Consider the following 19,296-nt stretch of genomic DNA (forward strand, 5'->3'; position numbering starts at 1 on the left):
ATTTCTCACCCTCCCTGTCCCTCTAGTGGTGCCACCTGGGACCTGCAGCCGGAAAAGCTGGACTTCACCCAGTTCCACCGGAAGCTCCGCCACATGCCCAAGCAGCCCCTGCCACACATCGACCGTGAAGGGTAAGGGGCGGCCAGGGCTCTTTCACAGGGATGGGGTGGGGTGGGGGATGGGAATGGCTATACCTGAATAGGGACCTTTGCCTTGGCTGGGAGGCTGTCCTGCTGCTCCGGGGACACACAGGTGGCTAATGTCTCCACCCCAGAACTGCAGGCTCACGGGCTTCTGTCTGGTATCCCTCCACCTTTCCCTGCCTGGCCCCCTCCAGCCCATACTGCCTGCTCCTGACCACCCACAGTGGCCCCTCTTGTCAGTAATCCAGTCCTGTGGGTCTCAAACATGAGCATCAGTCACCTGGGGGGGTTTGTTAGAACACAGGTGGCTGGGCCCACCCCAGAGTCTCTGACTCACTAGGTCAGGGTGGTCCGGGGACCAGTCACACCTTGGGAACTGCTGGTGCAGGGGCTGACTCTACACTGGCTGGTCCCACCCTCTATTGACTTCACTATCAGTGTTGTCGTCCCTTTTAAAAGATGGCATCAAAACCTGGGCTGCTCTCAGGACAAGAATGCTTTTTTAACAGTTTTTAATAATTTTTATTGAGGTAAAATTCACATAACATAAAATTAACCATTTCAAAGTGTACAATTCAAGGGCGTTTAGTACATTCACAATGTTGTGCAACTACCACCTCCATCTAGTTCCGAAATATTTCCATCACCCCAGTATAAAACACATACCCATTAAGCAATTATTCCCCATTTCATCCCACCCTCATCCCCACCTCCACCCCCAGCCCCTGGCAACCACCAATCTGCTTTCCATTTCTGTGAATTTACTTGTTCTAGATACTTATAGAAATGGAATCATATGTGGCCCTTTGTGTCTGACTTCTATCACTTGGCATAATGTTTTTGAGGTTCATCTACTTTGTAGCATGTATCAGTACTTTTCCTGGCCAAATAATATTCCATTATATGGCTAGAGCACAGTTTGTTTACCCACTCATCTGTTGACGAATATTTGGGTTGCTTCCACATTTTGACTGTTGTGTAGAACACTACTAAGAACACTTGTGTGCACGTATCTGCCTTAAATTCTTCTGGTATATACTTAGGGGTGGAATTTCTGGGTCATATGATAATTCTATGCTTCACTTTTTGAGGAACTGCCAAGCTGTTTTCCACAATGACTTAATATTTTACATTCCCACCAGTAATATACAAAGGTTCTGATTTTTCCACATCTTCATCAACACTTGTATGTTGTTTTTCTGTTTGTTAGTTTTTAATTTTTATTTTTCCTTCCAATCCTTTCCTGCCCACTCTCCTCTCCTTGTTGCTTCAGATCGAAACATAACTGCCATTATTGGACACTTTCCTGCATCTCACATGTCCTCACTGTAATGTTATGAGAACAACCGTGGGGGGAGCTGCTGGTCTCATCCCCATGTTAGAGATGGGGACAGAAGAGACACTGGGAAGCACAGTGACTTGCACAAGCAGAACAGCCATGGTTTAACGAAGGCCAGGCCTTCTGCCACCATCCAGTGCACAGAACATTACACCAGGGTGTCCTTAACCCCCTTACAATTTTATGCACACCGTGTGCACATGTGTGTTTTTCTGGGGAGAGGCTCATCACTTGTATTGGACCCTCCCTGGAGACCCCAGCCTCTTACCCCCTCTCCTTTGTTCCTTGTCCTGCCTGTTGTGGGTTCCATTCTTCTTTGCGTGGAGAGGGGAGATGGCTTTGAGTGTGGAGGCACCCTGTTAGAAGGAGATAGAGCAAAGGAGAGACACAGCGGGGGGCTCCCGAGCCTGCCTCACACCACGCCCCCCACTGCCTGCTCATCTCCCTCTTTCAACAGCGAGGAGGCCACGTCTCTTCCAAGCTGCCATGCTGCTCAGGGCTGGCTCTCCACACACTGTGTTTAGGAAGGACGACCTTCACTCAGCAGGCAAAGTTCAGGAACAGGTTTTCAGCAGAGGTGATGTTTCCCATCAGCCCTGGTGTAGGAGCAGGTTGGAGCTTGGGGAAGGCCATGGAACAGGAGGAGTATTTCACTTTTCTGAAGCCCAGTGTAGCCAGTCTGTCAACAGACCTGCCGTGGCCTCCTGTAGGTACCATAAGGAAAATACACACACTCCCATTATACTGTTCAATCTACTGGGAAAAGGAGACCCAAACCCATTCATGACTGAGACTGTGTAGGAAAAAAAATGACTAAGCTATGTGGCATAGACATTTGGAGAGTATGCAGTATAAAATAAGATGCCAGGTGTGGGATTAAATAAAGTAAATGTGAAAGGGGTCAGAAAAGAGCATTTTGGGGGGGATGAACCGTCTGGGGAAGGCTTCAGGAGAGAGACAGCATTTTCCTGGGCAGCTCCAACTTCACCTGTGCCCCTGGGAGCACATAGTTGGTGAAACCAATGGGGAAACCAAGGCCCAGGAGACTGAAGTACTGGTGCTGCCATACTGACTACGGGTGTCTGATGGGGAATGCTTGCTGATCAAGCTTTCCAGAGGTGTCTGCACCAGCTCACAGAGATTAACTTCATAATCAAAATGCTATTTGGCAGTAGTAATAAATGACTATCCAGGGGAGGAAATATTTCCCTTGTGCTGAGGGGACTGTCCCTTTGGAAGCCAGAGTAGCTGGCCACACCCACTCAGCAGCTGTGGGACAGAATTCCTCAGCCAGGTTCACCCACTGACCAGGAGCCTGCCAGATTTGCTGAGAGTTGTCTGGGATCCATCATGGAGAGCTGGCTCTGTGGCCAAATCCTGTCACTCCTGGGTTCCTGGGGCATCTGGGTGCAGTGTCCTGTGGCCATCTCATGGCTAGTCTAGGAACTATGTCCACCTTACAGTCCAGCCACAGTGGGGGACAACTGCTGCAGATGTACTCAGAAGCAGAGTACCACTTGGTTGCCAAGGCTCCCTGCAGCCTGTGTTTCCATGGAGGGACAGAAATCGGAGAAGGCTGTTGCCTTGGCAACCCTGTTGGCAGCAGTGACTCAGCTGGTCTGTACCCACCTTCTGCCCTCCAAACCTGCAGCCCTACAGGGAGTTCTGAGCCCTGACCAGGGTGGGTCTGGAGGACAGCAGCCCCTCCACTGCACACCATCCACTGACCAACCCTAGGGGCTGCTTGAGGTAAGACCCAAAGGCCGTGCCTGTGTTGTGCCCGGTGTGTGCTGGGAGCTCAGTGCATGCTGCAGAGTCCTGAGGTGTGTTTTGCCCACAAGTGATATAGGTGAGGGGATGTCAGCCATTCCAGTCAGGCCTAGTCCCCGGGGTCCTCCTCCCACACAGCCATGGCACATGTAGAACACAGCTGACTACACACAGTTGGTGTATTCGTGGGCCAGCCTGTCTCTATAAGGCAGTTTATTAGTTTAGATATGGTTGGAAGTTCCAGGCCTTCCCCCACCTCCTCTGTAGACCTGCACCTCACGGAAGGTGAATGGAGCGTGGGGGGTCGACTTTTCCTCTTTTCTCTCACACCTCTTGTCCCCTCCTTACAGCGACCCTGTTATTCCATCCCAGCTCCACCTCTCAGACCTGAGCTGCTCTTGAAGCCCTCACCTCTGCCTTGCCCCTGGTGCGCCCGCCCCCACGTGCTCCAGGTCCCTGCTCGCTACACATTTGCTCTTAGATCCAGGCCTTGCTACTCCCTCTGCCTGGGACATTCTTCAAAATCCCTGTGCTCGGCCAGCTCATGTCCCACCTCCCTCCCACCCTCTGCCCAAGACCTCTCTGGGTACCTGAGGCGCCCTCTCTGATCCCTGACGGAGCTCTGGCCACTGTGTTGTAGGGGCTGACTCTCCCACAGATATGGAGGTCCAGTGTCGAGCACTGTTTGTACCAGGGGCCCAGTCCGCAGCCCGGGCCTGGCACAGAAGAGTTTAGTGAATGAAGAAATGAACGGTCAAATGCAGGGGGCTTGAAGGGTACCCTGGTTCTTCTCTTCTGCCCAAGCCTTTGCTGGGTTTGCTGCCAGCGTCTTTTCCTCCAGGGCTCCTGTGTCCCTAGGACTCTTGTGAGACTTATCCCATGCTGCCCCCTAGTGGTGCCCAGGCTGATGGCTCCGTGAGATGAGTTTAGGACTTGCTCTCCTGAGAGCTATGAGCTGATGATGGCAGCAACCACACCTGATTTCTTTTTTTTGCCAGGGCCCCAAACAGAAGAGATGCTTGGTAAACGTTTAAGCGAATGAACTAATTACTCTGAAATTTGAGATTTGCATTAACTCTGCAGGTTGAAGATTCTACCACTAATTCATTGAACATCCTTCACCACCCCTCAGTCAGTACGACTACTAATAGTAGTAACTAATAGTACTACTGTGCACTGGCCATGTGCCGATCCCTGATCTAAGTCGCTTGCCTCGTGTTATTTAAAACTCACCACAACCCAGAGAGGTAGGAGCAGTTACCAGCCTTCACTGTGACAGGTGGGGAAACTAGGAGACTCAGAAATGGAATACCTTGCATGAGGCTGGTTTGGCTCCAGAGTCTATGCTCTTAACCAATGACCTTGCTCGAGCCCTCTCTGCCCCAGTAGACAACAGTCATGGTAGAAGTAGTCCTGGTAGTAGCGATATACTTACCTTGTTCTTTATTTTATTATAACTTTATTTCATTATTACTTGCATTCACCATTACTATTATATATAATGTTTACTATGTGCCAGGCACAGTTCTTAGCATCTGAGCACTTAGATATGTTAACTCATTTAATCCTCTAACCATCTTATGATGTTAGGCACTATTATTATCCCCATTTTATAGGTGAGAAATGAGAAAAAAAGTGGCTTAGAGCAGTCGAGGGAAGGCGAGGTCTGTTAACAGGTCCACAGAGATATGGGCATGGGGCTTCGGTCACGTCTCCGTCTCCCTTGTCTGGCATAACTAGTAAAAAGCATGTTCTAGTGGCAGTTTCCAGACTAAGTGCTATCGCCGATGAGTATAGGTTACCCAAATGTTATCACTAGTTGTACAATGTCACTCTCATTTTTTGTTGCAATGTTCCTGGAATTCGAGGTACAAAGAGCAATGTGTAACCAATCAGTAGCTCGTGGTATTTCAGTGCGCCAAGGTAAATCCTCGGTAAACAACTTTGGAACCACCCCTTAACTTCTCCCTTTCTCCCTTTAAAAATCAGTTTGTAACTGCTGCTGGACGGAGCACAGTTTTAAGACACCTTGAATTTGTGTCTTCCCAAGCTGTAGTCCTCAATCTTGGCCCTAAACACTCTTTGTTTTATGTATTTTTCCTCAGTTTCTTTTTTTAGGGCCAGAGGAAACTGAAGTACAGAGAGGATAAGAGATTGCATAGGGTCACCCACATAGTAAGGGTTGCAGCTGGAGCTCAAACCCTGCAATCTGCTTCCAGAATCTGCACCCTTAAATATGCAAAAGAAACAGACCTTTGGCCAGTGAATTGGGGCCAGCATTCCTGGCCTGAGGGCAGCCCCCCACCCCCTCCCCTGACCCTGACCCCCCAAAGGACATGAAGGAAAAGCATACAATATTTGAGCAGGCTTGCTAGACTGGCCCAAAGTCAAGCCAAGGAGGAAGGAAGCCCCACAGGGCTTTCTGCCAGTTCCTGACAACCTATGGGACCTTGATGAAGTTCCTTGGTCTCTCTGTTCACTGATTTTTCCTTTTGGTGTGATGGGGCCAGATCGATGAGCTTCTGCAGGAATTGTGACAGGCTTTAGGGTATCCATCAGCAAGGAGCTTAGCTTCTTTGCCTGAAAGGGTCAAGGGGAACTCTGGTTCCTTTCTCATCACCCTAGTGGTTGGATGTTGCGTTAGGGTAGAGGGGCCCGCATCTCCAGGGCCATTTCCTCTGAGTGGGACAGCTAATTCTGAAGTCCTTGAGAGAGGGCAGGACCAGGTGTCTCCTGACTGTCCCTCCTCTCCTGCTGGCCGGGCTGGGACAGGATGCATGAATGAGCCTTCCTTTCAATGCCCTTCTGTCTTTTCTGGCCCAGGTGTGGAAAAGGGAAGCTGGAAGATGGGGACAGTATCAACCTGAATGACATTGAGAAAGTCCTCCCGGCCTGGCAGGTAGGTGCTGGGGCAGATTCTCCAATACCACCTCCTCCTTTTGAAGTCCCTATCCTCTGCCTGCCCAGGGCCTAAGTCCTCCTGCTGGCCTCTTGCTCTGGGAATGGGTGTGACTGCATGGAGAGCAGTGGGGTGGGCAGGGTGGGTACCTGCTGTGGTCCAGGGTGTCCCACTATGACGGTGTGTGGCTGCCCACTCTTGGCCTGGCATTCCCTAGAGGTGAAATGGGCCGTGCCCTGGCAACTCCACAACCTTGGAAGTTTTTGTCCCTTGACCCGAAACCTCTGCAAGTGAGGGGTCCTGTGGTGTGTTCAGATGGGACTGGCAGGGATGCTGGGGTCTCTCATGTGGTCGGGGCTATCTTTAGGCTTTTGAAAAGTGGAATTACCCTGCCAGCCTCCAGTGTCTGCCTCACTCGCTGATTTTGTCACTGATTGGGTTTTTTTTTCCTGAAGTCGGACCAGGTTCCAGGACAAAGAGGATTCACTCAGCAAAGATACAGTGTATCCAGGTTTCTAGATGCTCATGGTGCTCAGCTTTTGGTGGAAATAAGAGAAATCTGGCTGCTCCCAGGGATGGAGCTGGGGTTGGGCCTACTGCAGGGGAGTAAAGGCAGCAAGACCCTCTGAAGTGACTGAGCCACCACAGCTAGGGACCTGCCACCATGCCACCGTGCTGCTGTATTAGTCCATTTTGTGTGGCTTATAACAAAATACCTGGATCTGGGTGATGTATAAAGAAAAATGACATTTATTGCTTACAGTTTCTGAAGCTGGGAAGTCCAAGGTCCATCTGGTGGTGGCAACAGTGACCCAGGGGTCTCACATTGCAAGGTGGTGGAAGCAGAGAGAGCAGCAAAAGGAGAAAGACAGACTCTCTTTTAAAGCCCTCAGAACCACACCCCTGACCACCGTTTTTAATCCATTCACTACAGCACAGTCCTATAATCCAATCACCTCTTCAAGGCTCCACCTTTCAATTACTGTAATAGGATTTCCCAACCTCGTAACATTCACAGCGGGGGCTGAATTTCTAATACATAACACTTGGGGAAAACAGTTCCAGCTCCAATGAGTTCTGGGGGGACATAACTCAATCCACTACAGCTGCCCTGCCCTTCTCTCTCCTGAATCTCTCTTGCTATTTTGCCTCCATCTTTTCATCTCTTCCTGGTGCCTTTCCCACTGTTTCTTCTCTGTTCACGTCTTGGTTCTATCAATGAGAAATGATAGTGTGTACGGTTAAGGCCTCAGCAGTTTGGTCATGATGTGCTTTGGTGTCGTTTTTCTTCATGTTTCTCCCACTTGGGGTTCATTGAGTGTCCTGGATCTGTAGGTTTGTAGTTATATCAAATTTGGAAAATATTCAACCATCATTCCTCTGCCCTTCCTTGCACCCTGGGGGTCCAATTATAGGTATGCTGAGATTCTTCATATTTCCAGTGGCTCACCAGAGCTCTGCTTGGTTTTTTAAAGTCTCTTTTTCCTCTCTGTGTTTTATTTTGTATAGTTTCTATTGCTATGTCTTCAAGTTCATTAATCTTTTCTTGCAGTTTATAATATGCTGTTAATTGCATCCAATATTTTTTCAACTCAGATATTGTATTTTTCATCTCTAGAAGTTCACTGTGGATCTTTTAAAAACATCTTCCACTTCTCATGCTTTCTCCTATCTTCTTGAGCAGATGGAACCTATATCAAATAGCTGTTTTAATGTCTTTCTTTGCTAATTCTGTCATTCATGTCATTTCAGAGTTTTTTCTATTACAACAAACCCTTGAACAACATGAGTTTGGACTGTGTGAGTCCACTTATATATGGATTTTTTTCAATAACTGTATTGGAAAATTTTAGGTTAGGTATGTCATGAATGCATGACATACCTAACCAAACAGTTAAGTAGCCTACATAACAGTAGACTATTGGTAGGCTATTAGTTGTTAAGGACTTTACTACTACCCACCCACTCCCAGTCTGGGTCATGTGGTATGGTGCAGCCATGACCAGGGGAAAGTCATACACTGATTTTTGACTGTGTGTGGGGTTCGTGCCCTTGACCCCCACGTTCAAGGGTCAATTGTAATTGATTTTTCTGCTGGTTATGGGCCATATTTCTCTTTGCATGCCTGGGAATTTTATAATAGAGGCCAGCTGTCAGGAATTTTCCATTATTAAGTGCTGAATTTTTTTTTTTAATTCCTTTAAATATTTTGGGCTTTGTTCTGGAACACAGTTAATTGACTTCCAATAGTTTGATCCCTTCAGGACTTGCTTTTAAGCTTTGTTAGGATGGGAAGACTTTAGTCTAAAGTTTATTTATTTTATTTATTTTTTATTTTTTTAACTTTTATTTTGTTGATATACATTGTGGTTGATTATTGTTGCCACTTACCAAAACCTCCCTCCCTCATCCCTCTCCTCCCTCCCCCACAATAATGTCCTTTCTGTTTGCTTGCTGTATCAACTTCAACTTCAAGTAATTGTGGTTGTTATATCTTCTTCCCCCCCCCCCCCGGTTTGTGTGTGTGTGTGTGTGTGTGTGTGTGTGTGTGTGTGTGTGTGAATTTATATATTAATTTTTAGCTCCCACCAATAAGTGAGAACATGTGGTATTTCTCTTTCTGTGCCTGACTCATTTCACTTAACATAATTCTCTCAAGGTCCATCCATGTTGTTGCAAAATGGCAGTATTTCATTCGTTTTTATAGCTGAGTAGTATTCCATTGTGTAGATGTACCACATCTTCCGTATCCACTCATCCGATGATGGACATTTGGGCTGGTTCCAACTCTTGGCTACTGTAAAGAGTGCTGCAATGAACATTGGGGAACAGGTATACCTTCGACTTCCTGATTTCCATTCCTCTGGGTATACACCAAGCAGTGGGATAGCTGGGTCATATGGTAGATCTATCTGCAATTGTTTGAGGAACCTCCATACCATTTTCCATAGAGGCTGCACCATTTTGCAGTCCCACCAACAATGTATGAGAGTTCCTTTTTCTCCACAACCTCGCCAGCATTTATCGTTCAGAGTCTTTTGGATTTTAGCCATCCTAACTGGGGTTAGATGGTATCTCAATGTGGTTTTGATTTGCATTTCCCGGATGCTGAGTGATGTTGAGCATTTCTTCATATGTCTGTTGGTCATTTGTATATCTTCCTTAGAGAAATGCCTACTTAGCTCTTTTGCCCATTTTTTAATTGGGTTGCTTGTTTTTTCCTTGTAAAGTTGTTTGAGTTCCTATATATTCTGGATATTAATCCTTTGTCAGATGTATAATTTGCAAATATTTTCTCCCACTCTGTTGGTTGTCTTTTAACTCTGTTAATTGTTTCTTTTGCTGTGCAGAAGCTCTTTAGTTTGATATAATCCCATTTGTTTATTTTTCCTTCGGTTGCCCGCGCTTTTGGGGTCATATTCATGAAGTCTGTGTCCAGTCCTATTTCCTGAAGTGTTTCTCCTATGTTTTCTTTAAGAAGTTTTATTGTTTCAGGGTGTATATTTAAATCCTTAATCCATTTTGAGTTGATTTTAGTATATGGTGAGAGCTATGGGTCTAGTTTCATTCTCCTGCATATGGATATCCAGTTATCCCAGCACCATTTGCTGAAGAGGCAGTCCCTTCCCCAGCGAATAGGCTTGGTGCCTTTGTCAAAGATCAGATGACAGTAAATGTGTGGGTTGATTTCTGGATTCTCTATTCTATTCCATTGATCAGTGTGTCTGTTTTTATGCCAGTACCATACTGTTTTGGTTATTATAGCTTTGTAGTATAGCTTAAAGTCAGGTAGTGTTATGCCTCCAGCTTTATTTTTTTTGCTCAGCATTGCTTTGGCTATGTGTGGTCTTTTGTTATTCTATATAAATGTCTGGATAGTTCTTTCCATTTCTGAGAAAAATGTCTTTGGAATTTTGATGGGGATTGCATTCAATTTGTATATCACTTTGGGTAGTAAGACATTTTCACTATGTTGATTCTTCCAATCCAAGAGCATGGGATATCTTTCCATCTTCTTGTATCCTCTCTAATTTCTCTCAGCAGTGGTTTGTAGTTCTCATTATAGAGATTTTTCACATCCTTGGTTAACTCAATTCCTAAGTATTTTACTTTTTTGGTGGCTATTGTAAATGGGCAGGCTTTCTTGATTTCTCTTTCTGCATGTTCACTATTGGAGAACAGAAATGCTACTGATTTTTGTGTGTTGATTTTGTATCCTGCTACTGCGCTGAAATCATTTATCAATTCCAAGAGGTTTTTGGAGAGGTTTTAGGCTGTTCGATATATAGGATCATGTCATCTGCAAACAGGGACAGTTTGACTTCATCTTTTCCAATCTGGATGCCCTTTATTTCCTTCTCTTCTCTGATTGCTCTGGCTAGTACTTCCAACACTATGTTGAATGGGAGTGGTGAGAGTGGGCATCCTTGTCTAGTGCCTGTTCTTAAAGGAAAAGCTTTCAGCTCTTCCCCATTCAGGATGATATTGGTAGTGGGTTTATCATATATGACTTTAATTATGTTGAGATACTTTCCCTCTATACCTAACTTATAGAGGGTCTTTGTCATGAATGAATGTTGAATTTTATCAAATGCTTTTTCAGCCTGTATAGAGATGATCATATGGTCCTTGTGTTTGATTTTATTAATATGGTGTATCACACTTATTGATTTGCATATGCTGAAGCAACCTTGCATCCCTGGGATGAATCCCACTTGATCGTGGTGAATAATTTTACGTATGTGTTGCTGTATTCTGCTTGCTAGTATTTTAGTGAGGATTTTTGCATCTATATTCATCAAGGATATCGGCCTGTAGTTTTCTTTTTTGGTTGTATCTTTACCTGGTTTTGGTATCAGGATGATGTTTGCTTCATAGAATGAGTTTGGGAGATTTGCGTCCGTTTCAATCTTTTGGAATAGTTTGTAAAGAATCGGTGTCAATTCCTCTTTGAATGTTTGGTAAAATTCTGCTGTGAATCCATCTGGCCCTGGGCTTTTCTTTGTTGGGAGCCTTCTGATAATAGCTTCAATCTCCTTTATTGTTATTGGTCTGTTCAAATTTTCCATGTCTTCATGGTTCAGTTTTGGGAGCTTGTGTGTGTCCAGAAATTTATCCATTTCCTCCAGATTTTCAAATTTGTTGGCTTATAGTTGTTTATAGTAGTCTCAAATGATTCCTTGTATTTCAGATGAATCAGTTGTAATATCGCCTTTTTCATTTCTAATTTTTGTTATTTGAATCTTCTCTCTTCTTTTTTTTTTGTTAGCCATGCTAATGGTTTGTCAATTTTATTTATCTTTTCAAAAAACTAACTTTTTGATTCATTGATCCTTTGTATTTTTTGTTTGTTTGTTTGTTTCAATTTCCTTAAGTTCTGCTCTGATCTTAATGATTTCTTTCCGTCTGCTAACTTTAGGATTGGATTGTTCTTGTTTTTCTAGTTCTTTAAGGTGAAGTGTTAGGTTGTTCACTTGCCATCTTTCCATTCTTCTGAGGTGAGCATTTAATGCAACAAATTTCCCCCTTAATACTGCTTTTGCAGTATCCCACAGGTTTTGGGATGATGTATCATTATTTTCATTAGTTTCAATAAATTTTTTGATTTCCTGCTTGATTTCTTCTTGGACCCATATGTCATTAAGTAGAATGCTGTTTAATTTCCATGTGTTTGTATAGTTTCCAGAGTTTCATTTGTTATTAATTTCTAGTTTTAATCCATTGTGGTCTGAGAAAATACATGGGATAATTCCAATTTTTTTGAATTTATTGAGACTTGATTTGTCACCTAATATGTGATCTATCCTGGAGAATGATCCATGTGCTGATGAGAAGAATGAATATTCTGAGGTTGTTGGATGGAATGTTCTGTAGATATCTGCCAATTCCAATTGGTCTAGAGTATTGTTTAGATCTTGTGTTTCTCTGCTGATTCTTTGCCTAGATGATCTGTCCAATATTGACAGTGGGGTGTTCAGGTCCCCTACTATTACAGTATTAGTGTCTATTTCCTTCTTTAGGTCTAATAGAGTTTGTTTTATGAATCTGGCTGCTCCAACATTGGGTGCATACATATTTATGATTGTTATGTCTTCTTGATGGATCAGTCCTTTTATCATTAAGTAGTGTCCCTCATTGTCTCTTTTTATGGTTTTTAGTTTAAAGTCTATTTTGTCAGATATAAGAATAGCTACTCCAGCTCGTTTTTCTTTTCTGTTTGCATGGTAAATCTTTTTCCATCCTTTCACTCTTAGTCTATGTGAATCTATGGGTGAGGTGGGTCTCTTGTAGGCAGCATATAGTTGGGTCCTCCTTTTTAATCCAGTCAGCCAGTCTGTGTCTTTTGATTGGGGAATTTAAGCCTTTTACATTAAGAGTTGTTATTGAAAGGTGTTGATTTATTCCTAGCATTTTATTGGTTGTTTGGTTGTCTTAGGTGTCTTTTGTTCCTTGCTTTCTGATTTACTGTTTGGTTTCTGTGTTTGTTGGTTCCTTAGGTTGTAAATAGCGTTTTTGTTTGTTTGTTTTCTCTTCATGAATGCCATTTTTATTATACTAGTGGGTTTTGATTTTTCTTGGGTTTTTATGGCAGTGGTAGTTATTTCTCAGGAACCAAACCCAGTACTCCCTTGAGAATTTCTTGTAAGGGTGGTCGTGTGGTAGTGAACTCACGCAGTTTTTGTTTGTCTGAGAAATATACTATTTGCCCTTCATTTCGGAAGGATAGCCTTGCCGGGTAGAGTATTCTTGGCTGGCAATCTTTGTCTTTTAGTATTTTGAATATATCATCCCATTCCTTTCTAGCTTTTAGGGTTTGTGATGAAAAGTCTGATGTTAGCCTGATTGGGGCTCCCTTATAGGTGATTTGACACTTCTCTCTTGCAGCTTTTAAGATTCTCTCTTTGTCTCTGAGTTTTGTCAATTTGACTATAACATGTGTTGGAGAAGGCCTTTTTGGGTTGAATACGGTTGGAGATCGTTGAGCTTCCGGATATGAAGATCTGTGATTTTTCCTATACCTGGGAAGTTTTCTGCCACTATTTTGTTGACTATGTTTTCAATGCAATCTCCGTTTTCCTCCCCTTCTGGGATACCCATGACTCAGATATTTGAGCGCTTAAGGTTGTCTGATATCTCTCTCAGATTTTCTTCAATGTCTTTGATTCTTTTTTCTTTTTCTTTTCTTTTTTTTTTTTTTTTTGTGTTATTTCAGACAGCCCATCTTCAAGTTCAGAGGTTCTCTCTTCAACTTTGAGAAGCCTGCTGGTTAAACTCTCCGTTGTGTTATTTATTTCGCTGAATAATTTCTTCCGTTCAGCAAGTTCTGCTACATTTTTTTTCAGGACATTGATTTCCTTGTACATTTCCTCTTTCAGGTCCTGTATACTTTTCCTCATTTCATCGTGATGTCTAGCTGAGTATTCTTGTATTTCATTCAGTTTCCTTAGAATTACCACTCGAAATTCCTTGTCAGTCATTTCAAGGGCTTCTTGTTCTATAGGATCTAGAGTTTGAGATTTATTAATTTTGGGTGGTGTACTTTCTTGATTTTTTGTATTTCTGGTATCTTTTTTTTTTATGTTTATTCATTGTGGCAGGGGGTTTCACAGTCCACCGGTTTGAGACTATTGACTAACTAAGATGTTGCTGTGGTTGCCAATTTGGTATGGCTACCTCTGTGACTGCTCAGTTGGCCTCTAGTGCCTTGTGTGTGGTTGCTGCGGGTCTTGGGCCTCTCTGGGGAGCCACTTCTCTGGTCAGCTTGGACTCTGCTGGGCTGCTGGATCATGGGGGCGGTACCACAGGGTGTGTGGTCTCTGCTGAGCTTCCACTTCCCGTGCAGGACTTCTCCCTGTTCCGTGCGCTCTGGCCCGGGCTGTTGGATCACGCAGTGGTGACCCCACGTGTCTGGTTTCTGTTGAGTCTCCGCCTCCCTAGCCGGACGTCTCCCCGCTCCATGCGCACTGGGCTGGGCTGGGATGTTTCTTCTGCAGCCCTCATCTATCAGCTGGGCCTTCAAGACTCTTCTCGGCACCGCCTGGCCCAGGAAGTCTACCAGGTTTCTGCTAGGCGCAGACGACCGGTCACTCTCGGTGCCTTTGTAGCACTGTGTAGATCTTTCTCGGGACTTATCACCTTCCTCCTGGTATCAAGGTTATTTGTGTACTTGTCTTATCTCCCACACCAGAGCGTGAGCTCCTTGGGGGAGGAGCCTGCAGCACACGGTTCACCTTTGAATCCCCCCGTGCAGACCGAGTCCCGTGCCCGCCCACAGTCAACTCTCCGGCAGGTTCAAGCGAACGTGGGAACTCTCCGACCACACTATTCCTAACCAGAAATCGGTTAGGCGTTTTTCCGATCTGGTGGCCACAGAGATGGTATCTGCCTCCCAGTAACAGGAAGTTTACCGGGGGCTGGAGCCCAGGGTGCGGTGGAGTGAGAGTTGGCCCAGCCCGTACTTCCTTGCCCTCCCGACACTGGCTGGGGATGCCCCACGCCACCAGCCCTGCCAGAGAACCATGGAGGGAGTGGGAGGGGAGGCTGGCCCGCAGGCCCCGGGAAGCCCCGCACTGGGGCAAGCAAGTGGGAAGGTTCAGTGAGGAGCCAAGCCGGGCGAGGAGGACAGGCTTGGCCAAGCCGGGCCGGAGCTGCCACCACGTGAGAAAATGGAGGCAGCCCCAGGGCCGGTGAGTGGCCCGGTGGGGCAGGTGGAAGCCGAGCGGGTGTCCGCCCCCCGAACAGGGCCAGGCCGGGGGTCACTCACAGGGCTGTGCCGGGTCTGGCGCCTCCCTCTCTGCCTCTGCGTCGTCACCATCTAGGCTAAAGTTTAGACTTTTGCTCCACTACTGAATCAATACCTTTCTGAGGCTGCTACCCAATGCCCTTTGGATTAGGAGATATTTCCACCCTGGCTGGGGGGAACAAGCTTTATCCAGTCCTATGCAATCTCAGGGGATTGTTCCTTCTATTCCTTTTTTTCAGCCATGGAACTTTCCTCACACACATGCCCAAACCAATACTCAGCCAAAGGCTTGAGGGTCTGCAGGCTTCTGGATTTCTCTTGGTCTCTCTGGTACTCTGCCTTGAAAATTCTAGTTGTCTTGGGCTCCCCTCTGCATTGCAGACTGGAAACTCTCTCCAGGCAGTAGACTGTGGCACAATATAGGGGTCACCTCACTACGAAGAGAATTACACTGACCTCATGATGGAGAAACCTGGCAGGCTCCAGCTTGACCAGGTGATCAAGGCTGACATCATTAGAGGTGGAATGATGGACACCACATGTCCACATGTGCCATGTGGAGAAAACCCAACAAAGCCCAGCCTGAGTTTGCTCATGAGGAGGAGAGTGTAAGGACCATTTCCTAAAACTGCTTGGACATAAAAGGGAAAGACTAAGGAAGTCCCCCAGATTGTAGGAGTCTGGAGAGGCAGTCGACTAAATACAGCAGGTGTACCTTACTGAAATCCTGGACCCCCCAAAAATTGAGACCATGTTGGGATAATTGGAGAGTGTGCATGGGGCCTGTGGGTGGTTGGGTAGTTTTGCTTTGATTATCAGTTTCCTGACATGGAGGGCTGTCCGATCGTCATGTAGGCGAGGGTCCTTGTTTTTGAGAAATATACACTCGAATATTTGATGGATACAGGCCTCATGTCTGTAGTTGTCCTCAGATGGTTTAGAAAAAGATTAATGAAGATGGGTATGTAGATACAGAGAGGAGAGAAGAGCAGACAGATGAACTGTGGGAAATCCAAGTGAGGAGGCCATGGGAGTTCTTTGTACCGTTCTTGCAACCTTTCTGCAAATTTGAGAGAAAGAAGAATCAACAGGACCTAGGCCATCATGTGTAGGTTAAAGACATTAAGTATCAGCTCATGAAATAGACTGTGGGCTGGATCTGTACCGAATTGTCACTGCTAATGTGATCATTAGCAAAAGCCTTGGCACAGAAGATAAAAGGGTGAAGCGCTCAGAGATCATCACTTTATCGCTCCATCCCTAAATGCCTATAGCGTTCATTACTGATAGAAAAAGTGCATTTGAGAGACTCCATCTAGGTGAGGAACCAGACACCCCTACTCTAGGTATGACCCCTTGGTGCCCTTTGAGCCAGAAGCCTGGGAGTCATGGTGGCAAAGTAGTAGGTTTGACCCCTTTTTCCTGCTGGGTGACTGTCTCCTAGGGAGCAGAATGGAGGGCCTTTTGTTCCTGTTCAGACGGGAAAGGAGGGCTGTGCCACTGGCTGGTGTGAGACAGCAGAGTACAGGGGTCTAGGACGTGGTGTCTGGACCCCGTGGAGTCCTGGCCCTGCCGTGAACTAGCCAGGTAGTCTTGGGCTGGTTCCTTACCTTTGCTCTGCTTCAGTTTCCCCCGAGTAGAATGAGGATCGTAACTGTATCTACTCGGTAGGTGGTTGGGAAGATTAAGAACATTAATTCACGTGGGGCACTGAGAACGCTGCCTGACACACAGCAGGCGCGGTGTTGGCTTCTGCTGTAATTATTCCCAGGACTCAGCGCTATAGTCAAGCCCCACCTTCTGAGGGTGAGCCAAGCTACGGTCCCCGCTTTGCTGCAAGGTGGGAGGAGGGGGTGATTTCCTGCCTCCTCCACCGGGGTGAGTTGTTTGTTGGTAAAGAGGGGACGTTTCTGCTGGGGAGCAGCTTGGATAACCAACCTGGGCTCATGAGTTGTGCCCACTGCTGCCCCCATGGTTACCAAGGCCCCATCTGAGTCTTTTACTGTGTGGCACCCCAAGCAGCGCAGAAAGATTGGACCAGATGCCAGGAGAGCCCAATTCTGGACATCTGCCATAGCTGTGCTGGGTGACCTCCCTCTGTGGGTCTGGTTTATCCATCAGTAAAATGACACAGTTGGACTAGAGCAGAGATTTTCAAATTGTGAAGCACTTGGGGCTCTCCAGAATCTTGGGGTGCTCCTGGCGGTGGAAAGGGGCGAAGCTGAGGAAGTCCCAGGGGCCTCACTTGTGCTCACTCAGGACCACTTTGCTGGCATCTCCGAATCAGGATTCTATGAACAGTTTCTTTTGGAGAAATAATTCTACCACTAAACAAATTTTGAATATCATCAGATCAAAGTCCCTCTGAGGTTTTACATTCTAGGGTTCTCTCTTTCTTCAAAGAATAGGAAATCAGCAAGTATCCTTGGCTCTCCAGGACCCACGTGTGAAGCTGAGCTCTTAGAGGCCACTGGTAGTGCAGGCCTTCACCCCATCTCCATCTCAGTGTGGGGCTACTCAGTGGGAGGGCACAGGTATTCACATGCATGCACACGTGCACACGCACAAATACTTACACATGCACACCACACACACGTACATACACAAACCACATGTACATACACCACACATACATGCACACACATATGTACATACGCACACCACACACACAACACACGTGTGCACTCATATGCCTGTGCGCATACACACAGCACATGTACACACATCACATGTGTGCACATACACGTATACATATGTGTGGCACACAGCGCATGCACACATACCACAGAAGTGTGTGCACACATGTATGTACACATGCATATGCACACAAGCACATGTACATACACATCACACATTTGTATGCACGCACATGCACACATACATACATACACTGCACATATACCACACACTCATAAACCACACACTACACATATGCACACACAGAGCACACACACATACACATGTACACACAAACACAACACATGCCACACACCACACACACACACACACACACACACACACACATTTTCGTGACACACAGTTTGGACTTGCTTTGCCCTCAGAAAGCTATCAGCAGATAAGTCCCCAAGGCCGTGGCACTGGGCCTTGGCTGCACACTGGAACTGCCTGGAAAGCTTCTAAATCTGCAGCTGTCTGGGTCTCTCCCTAAACTCCCTGTACTAGTCATGCTTTGCTGTGTAGCAAATCTCTCAAAACTCAGCAGCATAAAGCAACAGGCACTCAGGGTGGCCCACGCTTTCTGGCATGTGCTAGCTGCTGGCTCTGGCTTAGGGCCTCTCATGAGGTCGCAGTCAAGCTGATGACCAGGGCCATGGTCATCAAAGGCTAGACTGGGCTGGAGGATTCCCTCCCACAGCTGCTTCCTCACGTGGCTGTTGGCAGGAGACTTCAGTTCCTTGCCATGAGGTCCTCTCCATAAGCTGCTTGACTGTCCTCGCAACATGGCAGTTGACATCCCCCACAGCAAGTGACAAGAGAGAGAGAAATAGAAAGAGAGCATTCAACCCAGAAGTTGTAATCGTTTATAACCTAATCTCAGGAGTGACACAGCACCACTCTGCCATATGCCACATGGTGGCTGCACAGACCAGCCCTGGTATGATATCAGAAGGGCCTACGCAAAAGTGTGAATACCAGGGCCTGGGACCTGTGTCTCAGTGGGGGCCGCGCTTTAGGCCAGCTGCCACTCCCACTGAGTCCTACCCAGGAATCTGAATTTCTAAAGCATTACAGGAAATTCTAAATGTCAGGGGTGGTCATGGTGACCACCAAAAACACCCCCACCACCAAATTCACCTAGGAGACACAATGCACCCAATTGAAGACCACCAAATGGCAGGGAAAGCCCACCCCCAGCCTGGGACCTCCAGCCCTCCCTTGGGAATCTTGGGCCTGCACAGTGGTGAATGGGCTTCCTAGAGAGCATTTCTTAGAAGCCAGGGTTTGAGGAGTAGAAAGAAACCCATCCCCCTACTCCCCACCTGGAGGCAGAGGAGGAAGGGAGTTCAGCCTGAAGCTCACTGCCACCCACTCTCCATTCTTCCCCCCAGAAGAAAGGAGGTGTTAAAGATCCTACCAGCTCTGTTTCCCAACATCCTCCCACCCCATCTCTGGCTCCTTCTGTCCCTGGCCTTTGTGACTCAGCCCAGCCATCTGTCTGGCCTCTATCCCGGACTCACCCCACCCAGCCCAGCCCTGCCCAGCTGGGCCCCTTTCACCGTCTGCCTGTTCTCTGTCTCTCTTTGCTTTCTCACAGCCAGCTGGTTCCCTCTGCCTCACATCCACTCCCCCTTTCTCTGCCCGATGGACTCCTTGTCCTGGCTCAGGACACCTCCCCTGTCATTCCCTCTCAGATGCACAGGGCAGGATCCTACAGTCTACC

At 46.5% G+C, this 19,296-nt stretch overlaps 1 protein-coding gene across 5 annotated transcripts in view; it reads left to right on the forward strand.

Annotated features, from left to right (window-relative positions):
- The window catches only part of CTIF (cap binding complex dependent translation initiation factor), a 309,605-nt gene that overhangs the window by 102,840 nt on the left and 187,469 nt on the right, over positions 1 to 19,296 (forward strand). For all 5 annotated transcript variants that reach the window (XM_063077260.1, XM_063077263.1, XM_063077262.1 and 2 more), the window contains 2 exons: positions 27 to 131; positions 6,076 to 6,151. In XM_063077260.1, coding sequence (XP_062933330.1) covers positions 27 to 131; positions 6,076 to 6,151 — 181 coding nt within the window. The remainder of the gene's footprint in view (positions 1 to 26; positions 132 to 6,075; positions 6,152 to 19,296) is intronic.

This window comes from Cynocephalus volans, chromosome 13 (genome assembly GCF_027409185.1).
Source record: "Cynocephalus volans isolate mCynVol1 chromosome 13, mCynVol1.pri, whole genome shotgun sequence".
In the NCBI taxonomy this organism is placed as follows: domain Eukaryota; kingdom Metazoa; phylum Chordata; class Mammalia; order Dermoptera; family Cynocephalidae; genus Cynocephalus; species Cynocephalus volans.